At 40.0% G+C, this 20288-nt stretch overlaps 1 protein-coding gene across 1 annotated transcript in view; it reads right to left on the bottom strand.

Moving 5' to 3' along the window:
* Positions 1-20288, bottom strand: part of igsf9bb (immunoglobulin superfamily, member 9Bb) — a 163825-nt gene that overhangs the window by 94505 nt on the left and 49032 nt on the right. The window contains exon 3 of the mRNA XM_066708218.1: positions 6425-6571. Coding sequence (XP_066564315.1) covers positions 6425-6571 — 147 coding nt within the window. The remainder of the gene's footprint in view (positions 1-6424; positions 6572-20288) is intronic.

The following is a 20288-nucleotide window of genomic DNA, read 5'->3' as shown; positions in this document are numbered from 1 at the left end:
TCAGTGAGCTGGTCGCCTCTCCTGCCTCAGAAGAGCTTTGGTGGCCCACTTTAAGAGTCCCATCCTGCACCATGACAGCTCAGCTCTCCAAAGCCCAAGGGTGACAGGGATGATTCAATAATACAAGGTTTAAGTAAGCTATGTGCTGTGATCAGGCAGTAACTGCAGCCCTGGACTGCATGTACAAACACCTCTTCCACTGAGACCAGTTCTGTCTACGGTGTTTTTTCTGAGGCTTGTGATTTCAGTGGTCTATGTTGATATTTTCATATTGATGGCCTTGGAATAAATAAGCAATGATCGCATAGCAGACAAGTTGTGGGGAGACCACGGCTGGGAGTCACCTTATTCACTTCAATATTGACTTGCACAAAACAAAGCAACTCTGTTTCTGCAGTAAGACATCTAGCATTATGTGTTCTTTCCATCCTGCAGGGAGCATCAGTAATAATAAGAACAAATCACCTTGAAAGTGGCATTTGACAGTTGAGATAAACAGGATAATTTCTGTTGTCTAACCACAGCTGAAGTCCCCACACCTGACAAACGCCGAAGTCTTACAGACAAGACAAAAGTAAAATATGTACAGTGCAAAAACATACACACTGCTTTCAACCATACAAGAAGTTGGTTAAATTGTAAGAACAGTGCCCCCACATGTATGAGTACAGGCACTGCTGCTGAGAGGTGAAATGGGTAAAGTGTCATCTTCTGGTATTATACAAAATAGAATGTCACAACAGTTTTAATTCCCAGCAGGAATAAGTTAACTCAAATGCCTGGTTCCAATTCCATCCTGATTTTCTTCCCCAATAAAGAGGCATGAACACACTTCGTCATATGCCACCACTCTGTAACTCTGCCTCTTAATTACATGCAAAGCAGGCTGTCTAATTACCCCTTAACTGGTCTGACAGTGACGTGATGTGCTGAGTTCAGCTGAGGAAGAACAAGCAGTGCAGAGAGCACTTCAGTCCTCCGTCTCTCTGGTGCTTCTCTGGCTGGCTGATGGGAGTGGGAGAAACTGCCCATGAACCTTTGGAGCTTATCGGTCAGATGGCACACTCCAGTGCAGAAGGTAACAGGCAAGATCAAGCCATCAGACTGTGATCAAGCATTAAATGGGTGCAATAGAAACTCATCAGACCCTCTCAATGGTCCGTTTGGTTCTCCCTTAACCTCACACAAGGTCATTATTGCACCATTTAAAGCCAAACAGCGAACAATTTTTGAGATGTAAGGTTAGCATGGCCTTGGCAGAAACCTCTTATTTAATGTTGTGTTTAATGTTATTGGCATAAAACAATCCAACACAATTTCTCCTGCTGGTGGTAATAGTACAATAACACACATCCATTGTGCATCTATAATATCCACCTATAGTCACACATTCAGTGTTTAATAAAAACCCAATGGACCCCAAGTAGGCGGTCTAGGATAGGATAACTCAACCATTCAGATTAAATACACCCATTTAATGCACTGATTACAGATTACAAATGGGGCAGACAGGTTCAAAGCTTCATATGCCTATTACGGTTATATGATTTTTGTCTTATTTTTCGTTCTTCCATATTGCCATAGAAGCACTGCCATGAAGCCAGGACCAAATGAAGACAAATCCCGACCCTGGACTGTTGAGCACATAATTAGGTTTACCTCTACGGGTAATGCTGTGTACACAGGCTGGTTCAGTGCAATCTACTGAAGGACGCACTTCCCGGGAGACAAGAGGTTGTCAGCTTTCCATCTCCTGAAGGGTTGAGAACAGTGAGGTGGAAAACTGAATGTGTGTGTGTATACTCACGCATAGCCTGTAGATGACTGCAATAAGCATGTGTGGCACATACCTTGCTGTTAATTATCACCCAGACAGATTCGTCAAATTCTGCAAAAGAGTCCTGCTCTTAAGGCAGAGACTGGCAATTCAGCTTTTCCCCTACCCATTCGAAAAGCAGGTCCTAAGGGTCTGCTCAGTCTCATCTCATCCATCAGTTTACAAGGTAGAAAGCACTGCTGTAATGAGGTTTTATTGTGGTCAGTTATTCCAGGATTCTTATTTTTTGACACAATACTGTACTGCAAGATTGGAATGGATTATGTATGTATGTGTGTATGTATGTAAATTTTAAGTCAGCTCAGTTCTATGAATCTTATTTTTTTCAGTGAAAAAAGTTGTGGGTCTGCATTTAAGACGAAGTTTCAAACTAAAATGGGAAAGAAAGAACTTTTGAGACTTTCATTCATGCAATAGTGTAACAATGTGGAAGATTTCTGAAACCAATCAGAGCAAGGAAAACCATTCAGAAATGAAAATCCAACCCGGCCATGAAAAATGTAAATTTCGTCTATCACGGGGAACTGAGCTTAATCCAGGGGGATTAGTGCTGACCTGGAGTCCTGTTTAAATCCTTTTACTAAAGTTTAACCCGGGAGGATTTTATTTTTTTCTTTCTTTTTGATACTCCATCTGAATCAAAGTAAGTAAAACACAGTATAAGCCATTTGATCGACAATAGCTCAACTCACCTTCACTCACTGCCATGCTTTACAACCTTTACTTAAAATGATGTAACACAGAGGTATATAACAGGTCACTGGATGACTTTCAGTTTGTTTAAGATTATTTCCTTTGGAATTCAATACATAGGAATACTCTGAAACAGCCAATGAAAAATTAAGTGAAATCAGTCAAACCAGATTTTCTGGGCTCACAAAAGAACCCTGCCACATATTGCTAGACAACCACAAGCACAATGCAGAACTTACACAAACAGCAATGTCTGCAAGCCTGGCTTTATGCTGCCCAGTGGAAGGCTAATCTTTTCTCCACTTCCATGGTATTGTGGGAGAAATTATCTACTTCAATGGGTTTGGGGTTGGTCATTGAGCTTAATTTCAAAATCTCACATGATGCTTAACTTGAGTCCACAATGAGTGGTCTACTTTCTAGAAGCTGAACCAGAGACTTGCTCAGGCCTCACAAGAAAAAGCACAGACCTGATGAGTACCAAGACGTAGTGTGATAACATCAGGCATATTTCAGGGAACCATTTTTAATTGTATCTTGTAAATCGCACAAAGGAACGGGAAACACCACCAAGACTCTGGTGTAATGGTATACTACTTGAAGGGGCTGAATCGGCACAGGTGTACACCTCTGGACTGCAGCAGTATTTTGTACTTAAACTGTCACTCAACTTAGGATCGACAGAGAGATGAAAAACTATCCAATTCTCTCTTATTTCTGCAAAGGAATTATGTTACAACAGAAAGAAACATTACCCTGCCCATACTCACCCCAAAAAATGCTGCATCACTTAAAATAATCATCTCTTAGTAGCAAAGAAACTGGGAAATTCCCATGCTTTGTTTCAACTCCCATTTGGAGATGCCACAGCTATCTTAATTGCCGTGGAGTTTCATTTTGGAAGAGCTCGGGGTATAAGCTTCTTTAGGGATTAAGGGGGTTCTCGACTAATGCTTTCATGAAGCAAGGAGATCAATTTATTAAAATTTCATTAAACAAACTGTGTGTTTACATGTCACGCCAGCTTCAATGAAACAAGAAAGGGACCGCGCACAGGAAGGCTGGGGTTAAGTGGTCTCAACACAGGGTGACGAAGAATGCTGGGAGACATCCATCTCAGATCGCTGCATCTCATGCGTGAAGATGGGTTGTAACTATAAATATTGCAGAGCATTAATCTTAATTGAAGACTATGTTAAGTCTGTAACTCAGAAATGACTCCACAGAATGTAGAAAAAATAAAAAGAATTTCACAACACAGATATATTTGATGGCGTTTCAAAGAAATTAGCAGGCCAGCCCTAACAGATAATGCACCAACCCTTCATGGACAGATGCCAAGAAGTCAGAGAACAGATAAACAAGCAACAATTCAAGGAACAGAAAATAAATAGGGAAAAGAAAATACTGAAATATAATGCTTAGCACAGATCAGCATCATAATATTATTGTCATGGTGCCATTTTCCTCTCTATCGTGCCATGTGAGAATTAAAAAGTGGAACAGTAACTCATTATTCATAACTTTACTATTGCATTTTAGTGTCCGCAGCCTCATCAAATTCATGTAAAGATATTCCTCCAATGCCAAAGTGAGCCCTCATAAAATATAAATAAAAAGTATTTTTCCATTATTATTCCATTGAATGAACAAAAGGTCTTGATCGTTCCAATTTCAACACAGAGGAGGATGTTAGTGGCGAGAGTGAGATTCACTCAGGGCTGAATCAATTAAAACACTGAGGCGCTTCACTCAGCATAATTTAGCTGCATGCAAAATAATGACATAATTCTAAGTTAGGCTGCACCAGAGGAAGCATTTATCAGGTACTGAACCTCTCTCTGCTAAACACACTGCTCTTCATTTCTGAAATACAAATACACAAGTCAGTAATTACACTGCAGGATTAATAATACAGTCTACCTACGAGTATGACAACATTGCAATCCACTGCCTACACTGGTACTATGTGTCACCTTGAGATGAAATTAACACCTCTCTCTCTGTCTCTCTCTCTCTCTACACCCCCCCACCCGCCCGCCACCCTCTCTATGTTGAAAAGTGTTTTTTCATGCAAGGAATGTGCAATATGTATAATTCTGTTTCTTAAGCGTTTCTTCTCTCTGCCTTGGCTGCTTTTTAAATCCTAAAGGGATTAGTGATGACCAGGAGTCATGTATAAATCCCTTTACAAAAACTTAACTGGGGATTTGCTTTTCTTTCTTTTTTTATTGAAACCTGAGCTAAACTGAATATCGAAAGGCAAGGCGCAGCTTTCGCCCTCCCATCTGCAATACCAGCATTCTCTTCTAGGTCAGGCTTTCGAGGTTTACAAAAGCACCAAGAAAGCACCAAGCTGTTTTGAAAGAATAAGCCTTTCTCCCATCCCGCCAGTTATGGGCCCTCCAATGCTGGGTGAATGAACACAAGTAGTGGGATGTGTGTGTGTGTGTGTGGGGGGGGGTGATATTTTAGACATGTCTATATCAGGTAACTGAAAACACCACAAGTAAAAACGGCATGCATATTTTATAAACAGCCAGGGCTAGAAGGCACTAAAGTGCGTTAAAGTGTGAGGTGGGAGATAATGACTGACTTCATGCATCTTCCAAAATACCAACTGCATCACTCCCCCTCCCACGTTCTGTTGACTTTATGAAGGGCATGGATGGTGTTCCAGCACTAACCCACAATAACCCACTTGACATTTTATTCGCACCTGCTGTGACTGCAAATATCGCAGAAACACTACATTAATTAGTCGAGTTATGAGAAAATAATAAACATGCTGACAGCGCAAGTGTATCATTGTTCACTTCTAACGACACTGGCAGCACCTAAAGCTCCTGAAACAGCCGACTACAATAGGCCTGGGAGAATGATATTGCACAGTTTAATTCATCATAAATGCAAGCAGCATAGAAACAAGGGTGAAGAACTAATCAAACTGTTTCATAAATGCATTCATACACACATGTGTGGTAAAATGTAAAATATTTTGTTTCCTTTGACATTAAAACCTGTTGCAGCAACAGAATGCTTAGTGGGAGTCGTAATGAGCTCTTTTGAAACCGCACCAAACACTCAATAGCATAGCAACTGTTCGGATGATTTTGCATATTTCTGCTTTGCTCTTCTGTCTGCAATTTGTGGATGTGCCACTTATTCATTATCTGATTACAAAAGCTGGCACTTATACCCCAACAATATAAACTTCAGTTGTACTGATTTCTCCAGTCTTATGAAGTTAGCTCTTAGCCTTTTCTTCTTAAAGTACTAAACTGGAGAGAGGGGGAGGTCCTGTATGTTTTGCAATGGGTATTAGACTCTGGCCAAATGACCATTAAAACAGCCAGGGTATACCTTATTCATATTGCTGTCTGAAAAAAACTCTGCACTCCAGGTGCAACTACCACTAGTATTGCTGTGAAGACTTGCACACATCTGGAATGCAGAGTTTAATTAACATTACTATTAGTAGTAGTCGTAGTACCAGGAGCAAACATATCAACAACAAATACAAATAGTAATTAAATTATCTATCACGCTCACTGCAGCGCTGGACGAACACAGTGCATAACACACAAGTACAGAGCAACAAAATCGCAAACAGGCCTGCTGAATGTCAGCCCTGGATGTGATCGAGGCCAGACAACCCCCACACTCGATGCTGAAAGCCCACGCTCGCCAGAAAAACTTTACAGGGCAACCAGTCAGACAAGTGATGGGACACCCTGTTGATGTCCACTCACCTCCCTTCTCATTAGCCTGATTGCCTCCATTACAAAACTTAAAATGCAGGATTTAAAAAATAAATAAATCAACTAACAAGAACAGTTCTCTCTGACGGCACAGAGAGGGCCGGCTCTGATGATCCTCTCAGGGCTGCCTTACCGTTCACTGTGAGGTGCACCCAGCTGCCATTGTGAAAGGTGTCGTATTGCTGCTCCAGCATCAGCACTTTGCACTCGTACCAGCCCTGGTCCTCGGAGCGCACCTGCTCAATGCGCAGGGAAGCCTTGCCATGCAGACTGGCCCGACCTGCAGGGGATCACAGGGGGGAAAAGGGGGAATGTTTTTAAGCAACATTTATCAACACATGTTGCTTTGAAAACAAAACAAAGTTTTTATCACAAAACATTCAGCATGAACATCATTTCAAATTAATAAATAAATAATTATATTAACTGGCTCCAACACAGAATCAAAACTGATTTTGCTAAGCAGGCGACACCACATATGACCACGTGATCCGTGGCCAAGGTCCAGAGCAGTGTGACCCCCCACGCTCTCTAGCCATGTTACCCATGTGTCTACAGGGCCAGCTCTTTGTAAACACTCTGGGCAGGAATTAATCCCTTCAAGGACATTATTTACTTAATGTGTTTTAATCAGGCACAGTAAAATAATGATGGCGCTGCTCAGAATTGAGTGCTGGAGAAGTCGCCTCCTCCTGACATACACACCATCAATGGCGACAGTGTGGAAAGTGATAATGCTAATAAGGGGGAAAAGGAATAGATTTTAATGCCCCGGTTATATTGAAGTTGTTACTCTATGGCAGAGAAAGAAAGCCGGGAGATAAGGCAAGCGCTGTACACAGACAGTAAATCTATCACGACACTGAGAGGTTATAGCTGTGCAGAATGACTTTCAATTTTAGAGGCAAAGCGAAATGTGAGTTTCCTGCTTCATTGTGGCAGGCATTCATGGAAGGCTACAATACCTGTAAATAAAGTCCTTTCAAGAAAGAGACTGCTGGAAAAGGCAATTCTCTGATGTCTTTTTAAGGTCTGTGTTTGCTGCTGTTGTTTTCTTGTGTTTTTTTTTTTAGACAGCCTTTAGGGTCTAATGTGGAAAGAGTTTTAAATACTTTCTGCAAGAAACTGTTCATTACCAACCAAACCCATTAGCATTGGAACATTTTTGGAAAAGTTTTGCTGAAATAAAAAGGATGCCGATTCCGCGAGTAATAGTGTAGCGTGTGTGGAGGTGGCGGGGTCACCACGTGGTCATGGTCCAGGGACGTGTGCAGCTGGGTATTTCTGAAGCAGTCACAGGGACGGGCTGTGACTCCTTAATGGAAGCGGACATGACAGAACAGCAGCCGTTTGCCACTTTCCGCTTTCATTCCTCCTCTCATCCATATTTAACGGAAAGCCCAGTGGAAAGAGCAGTTGCCTGTTTGCCGAATGCAGCAGATACAAGATGACATGAAAAGACATTCTGCACAGCCTCGAACACACACACGTGGACACGCACACGCATGCACACATAATATGCAGACAAAGTCAGGTCCCCTGAATTGCAAAACTGTGCCGATTAGCTAATTAAACAGTAGTTTGAGCCGCTTCCAAGAATCCCTGTGACCCCTCCTCTCCCCACTCACTATGCGGAGACAAATTGATAGAGCAGCGCTATCTGGGAGCGTTCCAGACAACTGACAGCTGGTTAATGCAGTATAACGTTAACCGAGAGTTAACAACTTAAGATACAAACTAATGATACTAATGACACAGCCTTGCACATTACTAAATAGTAAATAAATGATTATCATTACAATAAAAAAAAAATGTTGAATGTGTGTATTCTATGACATAAATACCTTAAGCCCCATTCACACTGAAATGCCGGAAAATTGCAGGCAGTGTTTGCCTGCTTTTTTCCTGTTGTACCCCAATCACCAGAAAATTGCAGACAAGGATCCATTCACACAGAAAACAGAGATTTCCGGCAACAGTGCTGTAGCCAAGGGAAGGAGACGCTACAGAAGCCTATGGATTCGGGAGAGAATACAGAGACCCATATTCTGGATGTGTTTGTACAAGTTTTGCCAGTTTCCTTCCATTGTGTTTACTGGGCTATTAGCTCTAACCAGGGCACCGGTTTAGCCCGGATACACTACCAAGAACTAGTCAGGAGAGAAAGGCAAATGTTACGTCAATCTAAATGCGTTTCGCGGTATGACCAGTTCACCAGGTTGTATGGTTGTGTGTTTTTGCGGTGTGATCACTGGACCCAGCATTCACAGATCATTTGAACCAGTGAACCCAGTATGAGACTCTGCTCTCGGTTCATGGTCATGTGACAAGAGGCTTTGTGTGGGGTCTTGACACACTGCAGCAAAGTTAAATCAACTGAAATAAATGAGAAAAAAAAGCATGACATTACATTGTGTGCATATCTATATCTTCCAAAAGTCTGGGTTTGCAGATCTGCGATTGATTGACTGCTCAAAACAACTTTCTTTTTTTTTTTAAGTTTGACATTACTGCATTAAAATAAAATTAAATAATTTGAAACAAACAACCATCAGTGTCACTGTAATGTAGTCTAAAGGCTTTTCACAATAGAGGTTTGTTTCATATTCAATGCGGTTCGATTCTTTTGGTGAAGAGTGTGAACAGCAAATTTTGATTGGCAAACGAACCGAAACTAAATGAACTGAGACAATGAAAGAGTTGGTCTTGGTCCATTTGGCAAAATAACTGAATTCGGTTTGACTGGAAAACTTGAATGTAACACTGGGGGTCGTGATTCTTTTTCAAAAAGAAAACAAACCCCACATTTCACCCAAAAGCATGTACAGTACCAGTTGAGATAACTTGTGCATTTGTATTTGTTCATTTACTTATTGTTAATGGTAACATCAGTAATCTGACAACAATTGGATATCAGCGTATATTCATCAAGGGTGTTACAAAGGTATTTCTCTATTGTTTTCTAAATGGAATATAATGCAAATTAAAGTTAATACATCAGAGCGTACAATTTTATCTAAAGATACTGTGTATGAGTTGCTATGAAAACCCTTCATTTCATGTATTATGTAAAGTAGCACAATATGCTTGGTATGGCAGTAGCAGTAATATACTCCTAGATTCTGAAAATGAACTGCTTTGCTGGTCAGATCTGCGCACATTCTGCACAACGCGCCCATGTATTATTTTGTTGTATCAGAAGTAGAATGTCAAATGTGTTAGAGTACTGCATTTAGTTACTTTATTACCGTCATATGTATTTGTTATTGTTATGCTGCCATTTTTTTATATGCACTAATCATGTAAAATGTAAATATCCAGAGTTTTATTCATACAAAACGAACCGAGCTCACTTGATTATTGCAATATGATCAGAGTCCTGAGAAAACACGGAAGTGAATCACGAAAACGAACCTGAGTTACAAACTGAGCAGTTTGTACACAAGACAAGTGAACAGCGAGCACACTGACTGATACATTGTTTCAAAGAAAATGAACCAAACCAATTTCATTGAAACAAACCCCATGTGAGGGGGTAACACGTTTGCCTTTATAGAGATATTATATTTTGCATGATTTATTGGTATATAACATCTGACATATGTGTGACAATAGTTAGCATTACATAAGCCTGTTGGTTCATCAATAACACTCAGAATTGTTGAACGACCCAGTTCATTTCTCGTTACAGTGTCAAGGTCTTGGTCAAAGGTGGCTTAACCTTTGTGTTTGGTCACAAAAATGCACCCCTCTTCTGATTAGTTACGTCTGCTAGCTTACGCAATGCGTCGACCATGCAAGGACACGTCTTTTGACGGCAGTCATTTTCCTGCTCCATTCACACAGACCCGTTGCTGGCAAATTGCCGTCAATTAGAATAGGAACCTTTCGGGAAAATTGCCAACAACAATTTGAAGGCAATAACCCATTCACACAGATCTTGCCCACAACAAAATGCCACCAAATTGCAGGCAATTGTTTTGGTGTGAATGGGGTTTTCCATATACAGGCTGTTTAATGATGCTCGGTCAAATGGCAAATTAATGTTTCCGTTTGCTTGTACAAGATCACTTCCTGCTTCAGCCATCTCTTAAAACCCCATAGCCTATGTTTCCATCTGTGAATAATGACATTGTTTAGTTTTTTTAATTAATGTAAGATAACCATTTTGGGAAAGATGGACAGATTTCTAGATGAAAGTGAACACTTGAGCTTCATGAGAAATCTCAGGGACATGTCAGAATAAGTAATGAACATGGGAAATAAGAGAAATAGAGATAAACTGTCTCTCACTCTCAGATTCTGCTAAAATACAGTTTAACTACAGCTTCCTTCTGTTAATTTAATACTACAATTATGAGCCACATTCGATTAACCATTTTCTTGTCTGTAATGAGAACACAGTGCACCAGCACGCTCAATCCAATATTTTATCACAGCCGCTATGAGCAGTTCTCATTGAAAAGTCCAGCCTCATACCCACAGCCAATAATACCTCTATATGGGATGTGTGAAAAGTGACAGTGAGGTAGATTCTTACACACATGCAATAAGGACAGTGATCCCTCACTCCCATTAGGATATATTTATTCTCTGCCCATGGGTCCCGATATCGTGCCTGTATTAAGTGGTGTTTCATCTCATAGTTACATTATTCTATATTTATTTCAGTGGGGCGTCGATAAAAAAGAAAAAAGACAATATAAAGAGAGAGAGGGAGAGAGAGAGAGAAAGAGAGAGGCATGACTTTAAGGTGTTTTTTCTGCTGATGGCTTCCATGTATTAATTTAAAACCATAAAAATTCCACAGAGTAGTCTTCCAGTTGCAAAAGGCTTAAGAGAGACAAATGACATACTTAAGAGAGAAATAAGAGCACGTGTCACTGCTTTTTCACTGCATTGTGTTAAGTAAGCAAAAGCTCCGAGCAGGGACCCCATTCTGTGCTTGGAAATAAAAGCAGTTTTCATGCAGGAGAAATAGTGTAATTTATGAGAATTAGGGGGATTGCTTATTGCACATTCATTTCTATATATTTTATGCTAATAATCAATGTTATAGAACAGTGATCTATGCAAGACAAAACCCTATCAGTGACTACATATAGTAAAGGTCAGATGTAGTCATGGTTGAATGTGCTGACGGCCCCCTTCAAAAATATATATTCATAAAGAAGTGCTGTGTTGATTTGCATTGTTGTGCAAAGATCAACCTTCTTTTTTTTTTTTTTTCCCAGCACACATCCTTGAACAGGTGCAAACACGTCCTGAACACCTTTGCATTACTTGAGAACTCCAGTTTAATTCCAGCTTAAACCTTCTTGATCAAAAATCATTTTCCGCTAACGCCTCCCGGTGCGGTTGTGAATTAACACCGGGCCCTCTGTGATACCGCCTGCAGACTAGGTGAGATACAATCTGATTTTTAATTATATCTAAAGCAAGAAAAGTGTCTTGCAAAAGGGCCGACAGATTATTTGTTTTGGGAACTTTTCCAGTGTGAGTGTAAATGTCATCCTGTTTTTAATCAACTTTCAGATGAATCTTGCTGATTCTGCAGCGGTGCTCTTTATACACAAGCTACTGTGACTGGAACAGAGCACTGAGAGAGAGATGGGGGGGTGAGAGTAAGAGAGAGACCAAGAGGGAGAGAGAGAGAGAGAGAGAGAAAGAGAGAGAGAGAGAGAGAGAGAGAGAGGGAGGAAGTGCTCAGTTTTAAAGAATTGAAAATCAATATTAGACAAGAAGAATGGCCTGCAGTTTCACTGTAATAAAGGAGATTACTGAGGATGAACTTCAGATATCTTTTTCAAGGTAACATATTTTTCTAGTACTTAGGGCATAACAGAGTGTTTGGAAGGACTAGGGGGAAAAAATGTTTTCTCAGATAGAGGGATCAGATAGAAATCCGCGTGCATCCTTGGACTTTGAATTCAAATGAAAAGGCCTTTTACATTATTATGTTAAAATGCATTTTTTTTTTTTTTTTTTACCAATCATAACAAAACTAAAATATCAATAAAGATGCATAAATATATAGACATACACACACATACATACATACAAACAAACAAAATGCCCCACTAATGCAAGATGTTCTCAGAGCAAAGTGAATTCTTTGACACTACCACAGAGGGGCTCCCGCTGTTTGCAACACTTCTATAAAACCAACAGAAACGGACTTTGCTGCCGGTACACTGCAGGCGTAATCCCTCCTCTGGAGAGCTTCTGTAATTTAGATGTTATATCCTGATGAGAAAAACGTGGTTAAACATTTTAAATTACAGTGCTGCAGAGCTACCGCTGCAGGCAGGCCTGTCTGGAATGAGAATCACCCTGACCGCAGCCCAGTGCGACGGGAGGCGAGGGGGGCATGAACAGGGCTTGGAGTCATGGAGAATAACACAGTGGGCTGTCTTCTGAGCACAGTTTGCTTCATTCAAGCTGTGAAAGTAGTGCATTTCTGCTGTAATTATGAATTGTGAAAGAAATGCACATATCATTGTTAAAATGTTACTGCTACCAACTGAAAAGGGATGAGTGTCAAAAGACGCTAGGAGTGAAGGTCAACGTTTGTCCTTGATGCCACCTTGGAGACCCCATTTCTAAGAAGATGCATCTTGGGAAACATTTGTATGTCCTTCATTTGAAATCAGAGTATTTTCTTTGCGAGGGGAGTGGGCTTAATCTGATGTCATCTTATAGGGATCTTATGAAATTGCAGCTAATCCAGGTGTAAGATCACCAGGGTATCAACACAGTTTCTATCTCAGAACCAGGAGGAAATTAAGCTTCACCCTCCGTGCCTTTTGAATCTTGTTCCCCATATTACAGAGATCAGGTTCAGAGCACCAAGTCTGACCCAGTCACTTCCTGTTCCAGCCCAACTCACAAACTCCTGACTCCCTACAATTATTAAATCAATTCTAATAGCCAGCAGGATGTATTCCTTTATTCTGCCTCTGTCTGAAATCCCTCAGGCCGGGCTTATTGAGTTATATTTGAATAACATGTCAGCCTGCTCCTGCACAACTGAGTGTACCGAGAGAGGGGGAAGAAAAAGTAATTAAACCGTTCACTTCTTAAAATGTTTTATATTTTTAATAATCTTTTTCTGTTGTATTTTACAAATTCTATTAAGTTTCTACCAATATAGCACAGACAAGTATTTTCTTACAGGTATCAGTTTTGTACCCGGACCCATTAATACAATTAAGTTACGTTTTGATGGTATTTCCATCATGCTGAGACGAGTCGTTTTGAATACATTATTAATGCAGCACATTTAAATATCACAGCTCCTTGATTGTATATTAATCACATTGTTTTCTTTCAAGGGTGACTGATTGCTTCCTTATTGCGAAAAACAAAAACAAAAAAACATCACAATGTCAAAACTGCCCGCGAAATGTCAAGTTTCTAAGCTAAGCTTTCAACGCTAAGATCTTCAGCTGTTTGAGTCCTAAGCTATCCTTTATATAAAGTGTTCAACTGAATAAGATTCAGTTATGGATTACTTAAAGTTGTAGGACAAGGTTTATTTCAATAAGCTAAAGCCCAGACCTATTTAAAATCTTTACACATCAAAAGCCAAGTGTGGCAATGCCAGTTCCAGAATATCACAACAGATAAATTAAACAAACAAAAAAACTAAAAAGATGTAAACTTCTCTGCAGTAGCTATACTGTAAAAAGATATCTCAATAGCAATTTAAAGTCATAATTTGGCATGAGAACAAATGGTTTACTGGGCCACAGCAAAGGTCACACCAGAAAACCCAGATTAAGATTAAACACTTTGGCTTGGTTGTGAAAAACAGCTTTATTTTTTAATCTTGTGGATGACTGTCCTGCTGTTTTTTATTTATTTGTATTTTTTTCCAGAGGAATCTCAGAACAGGAAGTGCTCATCACTATTAAGAACACTGGACCTCTTCAAGCATTGTAGTGACCTTTGGCCTTACTGCCCAAAGCTTCCGTTCTCTTTGGCTGTAGACAAACGGCATCTCACAAACGGCCCATTGGGAAGGCAGAGGCCGGGAGCAGGTTAAATCCTGTACTGAATATGAACCAGTGGCATTTCAAGCATAATTGCATGCACGCTGCCAAATGAACTCCTTGCACTCGCTGCAGTGCCCACGCAAGATGTGGAACACAAGAGCAAAGCTTTACTGTAGTAGAGAGCAACGTCTTGTTTCAAAAGTAGTCTGTCTCTTGCTGCACAGTGCTTAAAAGCCTAATGTGCAGCAGTCAGAAAAATCCATGTTGCAAAAATATTCTAAAGGATTCCTCAAAAGTCAAGAAAAATGATTGCGCTGCTGGAAACCCGCAGATACACAGGCTCCAGCAGGAAACCTGACCCAGAGATGTGCATAAAGGCAGCAGACTGGGATCAACACGTTATTTCATTGATGAGGATATCAACTGTGTTAGGCAAGTGTGTTATGCTTTAGTCTAAGTATGGCGCATATTAGAGCCCGACTGATACAGGTTTTTTGGGTCTGATACCGATACCGATCATTTGGATGCAAAATGTCCTGATTTACCGATATATCTGCCGATATTTACTTTTTTGTTAGCATGCAAAACAGACACTTTCTAGCATGGATCACTCAAATCTCTCCCTGTCAGAGAGAAATTGTGTCATATATGCACTGAAGGCAGGATTTTTACATTTTTACATAATGAACTTAACATTCATTTTCATCGTAAATAACAACCACAAACAAAACATTGTAAAAATAAATTACATAAATTAGAATAAGGGAGAATACCGGAAAAATATAAAAATATGCATTTGCTATACATTAGAACAAAGACCAAGGCATATAAGCAATTTCACAGACAAACAGAAAAATGTGCATGTTCTATACATTAGACCAAATAATATGATGTAAAGTGCTGGTCTAGCTTATATTAGCATTTTATGCGAGTCAGGTTCTCTCAGGTTTACAAGTCCTGCTCAGTGCTCAATACTACAATCAGACAGGGGCAGGTTATATATTGGAGGCAGCACAGCACAGCTGCATTTGTTTTTAAAACATGTATTTAAAAATGCCCTTGAAAGCCTCCATGGATCGGACTTGTTTGTCCAGCACATCCCACAGATGCTCGACTGGATTGAGATCTGGTGAATTTGGAGGCCAAGTCAACACCTTGAACTCATGATTCATCAGACCAGGCCACCTTCTTCCATTGCTCCGTGGTCCAGTTCTGATGCTCACTTGCCAATTGGTCTGCGGCTAGCAGCCCCATATACAACAAACTGTGATGCACTGTGTGTTATGACACCTTACTATCAGAACCAGCATTAACTTTTTCAGCAATTTGAGCAACACTAGCTCGTTTGTTGGTTCGGACCACACGGGCCAGCCTTCGGAGCCTTTGAGGACAAAATGATCACTTGCTGCCTAATATATCCCACCCACTGACAGGTGCCATGATAACGAGATTATCAGTGTTATTCAATTCACCTGTCAGTGGTCATAATGTTATGGCTGATCGGTGTATATATATATATATATATATAATTTTATTGTGTTATAGAGTTGACTAACATGATATTTAATCCAATATTTAATTTATTGTCCACGTTACCGGAAATTACACTCATGGGAGGTTGGGCTTGTTTTGGGCTTGTTTTGGGTTTGTTTTTACAACCGAGGTTGCTTATTTCCACTGTTGCCAAATTTGGGGGATCTGTCAGTGCCCAAGAGGAAATTTGGGGGCAACATTTGTATGGGGGGGAAATCTTGGGGGATAATATTCTTAACCTGGGGGAATTTAGGGATCTGCACCTCTTTTACTGTTGCGATACAATGCTCCTGGAAGCTGAACCCCCCCCTCAATTTATTTAGTGTATGAAGTCTGACAAAGGATTTTATGGTAATTTGAAAAAAATATTTAGCCAACAGTTTGAGAAAATGTATTGGTGGAATATGTGCCAGTGCTCCGATATATCTGTCGGGCCCTAGCGCATATTTATTTCTATCTGTGTATAACTATACATATTTCAGAGCAGGACCCAAATGTAAGGCCGCAGTGATATGTCCGCTGCAGCCATGCAGGAAGTTCAGACTCATACATTCAAAGGGTGGGAATTCTGCTGTGAATATCAATAGCTGTGAGTTCTCTGTAACCCATAAACAACCTTGCAATGAGTTATCGGGCAGATAAACAGCTGCTGGCCGCACCATCTACACAAGACATGCACTGCAGAGAAGGTCCCTCAGGGGGGCAAACTGGGACAAACTGGTAGGAACTTGTCTGATCGAAGCAAACTGTGGTATGGGTATTTGGAATGTCTTTTACGTCAACTACAACCGAGCACATGAACCACTGCAAAAAAATAATCAAAAGATCTAGTCACCAACTGGTATTACAAGGTAAAAAGTCTTAAACACAAGCAAAAATGAAATCATTACCAAACTGAGCTTGTGGTCTTCCAGTTAGTGTTACGGCCTCAAATCCTACATGGGGGCGGAGGGGGTATTGTATAAGCTGTAGCTGTATCTGTACAGTGCACCGGAAGTCTTGTTAATAAATGAACTGGGAGGTCTTAGTTATACAATTGGTATGGTTGACCATTGCTGAACCACAAGGTCCTGATGCAATACATTTTCACGGTACGGTAGTTTTACACACTGTACTGTGAGAATGAACAAAAATGTACTACATCGCCATAGTAACTTACATTATATTTGGTAGCATTACAGTATATTAGTGCCATCACATGCTTCTTGCATTACTAATACTTGTATTATTGATTGATTTCCCCCTTGCTCCCGCAGCCCTTGACTGTAAACTAACATCTTGACAGTACTTAGCTTTTACTTTCTAGGATGTTTGACCTCACTTAGTGTTTGTCCAGCAGTATTTACCTGTGTAAATTGGAAGTTGTAAAATGTATTATAATTTGAATTGCATTGTATAATGTAAATTTAAATTTATAATGTTTGATGCCTTGTACTTAACTGTATTCTTGCACTTTGTATTACATTTATGTTGTAAGTCACCCTGGATAAGGGCGTCTGCCAAGAAATTAAAAAATAATAATAATAATCACTGAAGTTAACAGTTTCTTGGGTAAAAGGCTCCGTCTATAGTTCGGCTTTGATCTTGCTTTCCTGCTTTCCTACGTCCATTCCTCTCTAAACGTTGCAGTCCAGGCACATGTACCAGATTAAGAGAAATGCCCTCTGAAGAGTACAGAAATGCGTTATTTATTAAACCTACAGTGAACCCTCTTTAATAAGCTCTTGTTGGTAAACATCAGTATACGATTTACTTCATATTTATCCATGCATTATTAAACCCTAATTTAACCTTTTTTTTTGCTACTCCTTCGAAGATCAATTATTCAAGCGATTTCATTAGATATCAGAAGTCAAGAGCAGTACTGTAATGACAAGAAACACTGATTAAATAATCAGCTGCACTTAGGTCTGTAAGCAACGCTTAAACTCCAGACAACTAATTTACATTCCCTGAAATGATCAGCCCATTAAAAATGCATGCCCTGCCTGTAGCAATGTCTAATAAACTATCATCATTTCTTTGCTTTTATTAAACTGACACGGTTTTAAATTGTGGCCTTTGTGTCTCTGCATCTTATCACCAGCATAGATTTTAATCTGCGTAATGAACGTGTCTGTAGCTTTCCACGTTTTCTGCTCATTTCGCGGTGCAGCACTCTGGCCACCTGGCTCTCTATCATTAGCCTGCGGATTGTCTATAGACGACAGATTATGCAAACTATCATAATCTTTCCATTAGCTTTCTTAATTTCACTGCCATTATCTCTCTTTTTATTTTTTCTGTGCAAGAACAAGATCTGTGTTTCAAGTATTTAGGCTTTTTTTTCACCAGTTTAATTAATTAATTAATTAATTAGAAACTATAAACCAAGTGCATTCTCATTTTATTGTAAACATATGTTTGATTTGCGGTCTATATGCAAATCACTTCCCACCACATCATCTATTTTACCAAACTCAAAGCAAACCATTTGCATTCACAACCACTCAACTTCCTAATAAAACCCTCAGGTTTAATGATCTTTAACACTGCAGGGTCTATATGCAGTGGTTAATGGTTTTCCAGTTATCTTCCAATAAGGTCCATCAAAGCAATACAAATTATGCAGGTAAAAAATTCATCATGTCAGAGCTGTTTAAGTGAGCAGTGTTCATGAATACAGAATCACAGAATTACACACTGTGTCAAATACATTTTTAAAATAATAATGATTATCATAATAATAAGACAACCAATGTTACAACCAGCTCCTTAATTATAGAATTAAGATCATTAGTGATCAATACAACAATTAAGAAGCCGGTTGCTCCAAAACCCTGCACCAGAGCGGACCAGAGCAGCCTGAGTTTGATTGTGTCTGACGTCATTCGTCCATCCATTCATTCATCCCAATAATTGTAGCTGGAGAAAGAAAGCAAGCTACGCAGCCAAATCGACTGCACTCACTGCTGATTTACAAACGTGCCCTTGACAGTTATAAGTTGCTTTAGGTGTACATGTAGCAAAGTGAGCAGTCCAGATTCTTCAATGATTGAATCGAGCGAGCAGATGTTTGGTAATTAAGGAGTTGCAGGGATGACAGCGCTGAATGAATGTGCTGTGATGAAGGGGATGCCAGTCAGGCCTGGTATTCCTGGAAGCTGTAGCTCACAGGAGAATTATGGGATGTTCTTTCCTACCACCTGTGAGAAGGGATTTCTCTCATGTTTGTGATCATTAAAATTCAGACTTTGGATACGACAGTACAGAGCAGTCAATACACTTGGCAGCATTGTAAAGGCCATTCATCAGACCCAGGCTGAGGCTCATCTCAAGTTTGGGATCACAAATGCCATCTGTGTGAGTTTTTACAGTTAACATCAGTCTTAATTTCAGCAAGTGAAACAGGTCTTACTCTGACTTTGGTACTGTTTATTTATGTAAAAAATCTAATTACTTAGCATTAAAATATCCCTGTTTAAATAATGCACTCAACAATGGAGACCGTGTCTGTGTATGCACCTTTAAAATGATGCTTCAAGTACAAGTTCAACTTTACATAACTCTCCACTTGTCACCATATAAAAGTTGTATGACCTTTATGGACAGCGTGGGCCCATGTCCTTTCAGCTACATCTTCATTCCCTCTCCCTCATCTGAATGCTGTTTTGTGTTTTCTACCCAATATCTTAAGCTACAGCCTGGTAATTATTAACATACCGGCAGTTTCAAATTTGTCAGGATCTGCACTTGACACGGGAGAGGTCACTTTGGCATACAATTAGAAAGCTACCCTACAAAACAGGGTTGCCCGATAAATCACAGGCTTGCCTCCTACGGAACCTACCCTCAGCTACAGTAAGACAAATGAGAATAAATAAATGAATGAATGCCAGCTTAAATTGCCTCTTCTGGACTCTGGGGGGAAAAGGCCTAATTGTATGGGTTTCAATGTATTTATTTGTGTTGTTTTAACTTAAGAAGAAGTTAATGCCCCGTTTCCACTGGCGTCCAGACGGTTTTGTGGACAGTTAAATATCTGGTGCCAGACGTGGCCGTAAGCGTCCGTCATGCCCACTGAAGATATATTTCGCTTTCATAAGTGGAGATGTGTGCTTGACTTGTAGACAAACAGGGAAGAGATCAGCTACATTATGTCGGAAGATATAATCTCAAATGCCGTGTGGGATCACAAAGAAATTACAGTTTTATTAGCAGCATGGATTGAAATCCACATACAGAAACAATGAAATGTTTAACTGCTTACAGTTAATATCCGAGTATATTAAAAACTTCACAGGACCCCGATGCAGTGGCGTGACTAGTTAAAAATAAACTGAAGGATAATAATCGGATCGGTAGCAGCCAATTTTATTAATATTTTATGACCAACTGGACGGTGTTTCAGGATGTCGTCCTGTGGATGGTTTGCAGGTCTGTTGCATAACAGCCCCACAGAGACAATCAGTATGAAGGCGAACACGA

Source organism: Amia ocellicauda, chromosome 1 (genome assembly GCF_036373705.1).
Source record: "Amia ocellicauda isolate fAmiCal2 chromosome 1, fAmiCal2.hap1, whole genome shotgun sequence".
Classification (NCBI taxonomy): Eukaryota; Metazoa; Chordata; class Actinopteri; order Amiiformes; family Amiidae; genus Amia; species Amia ocellicauda.
This window is presented reverse-complemented; position numbering and strand designations above follow the sequence as displayed.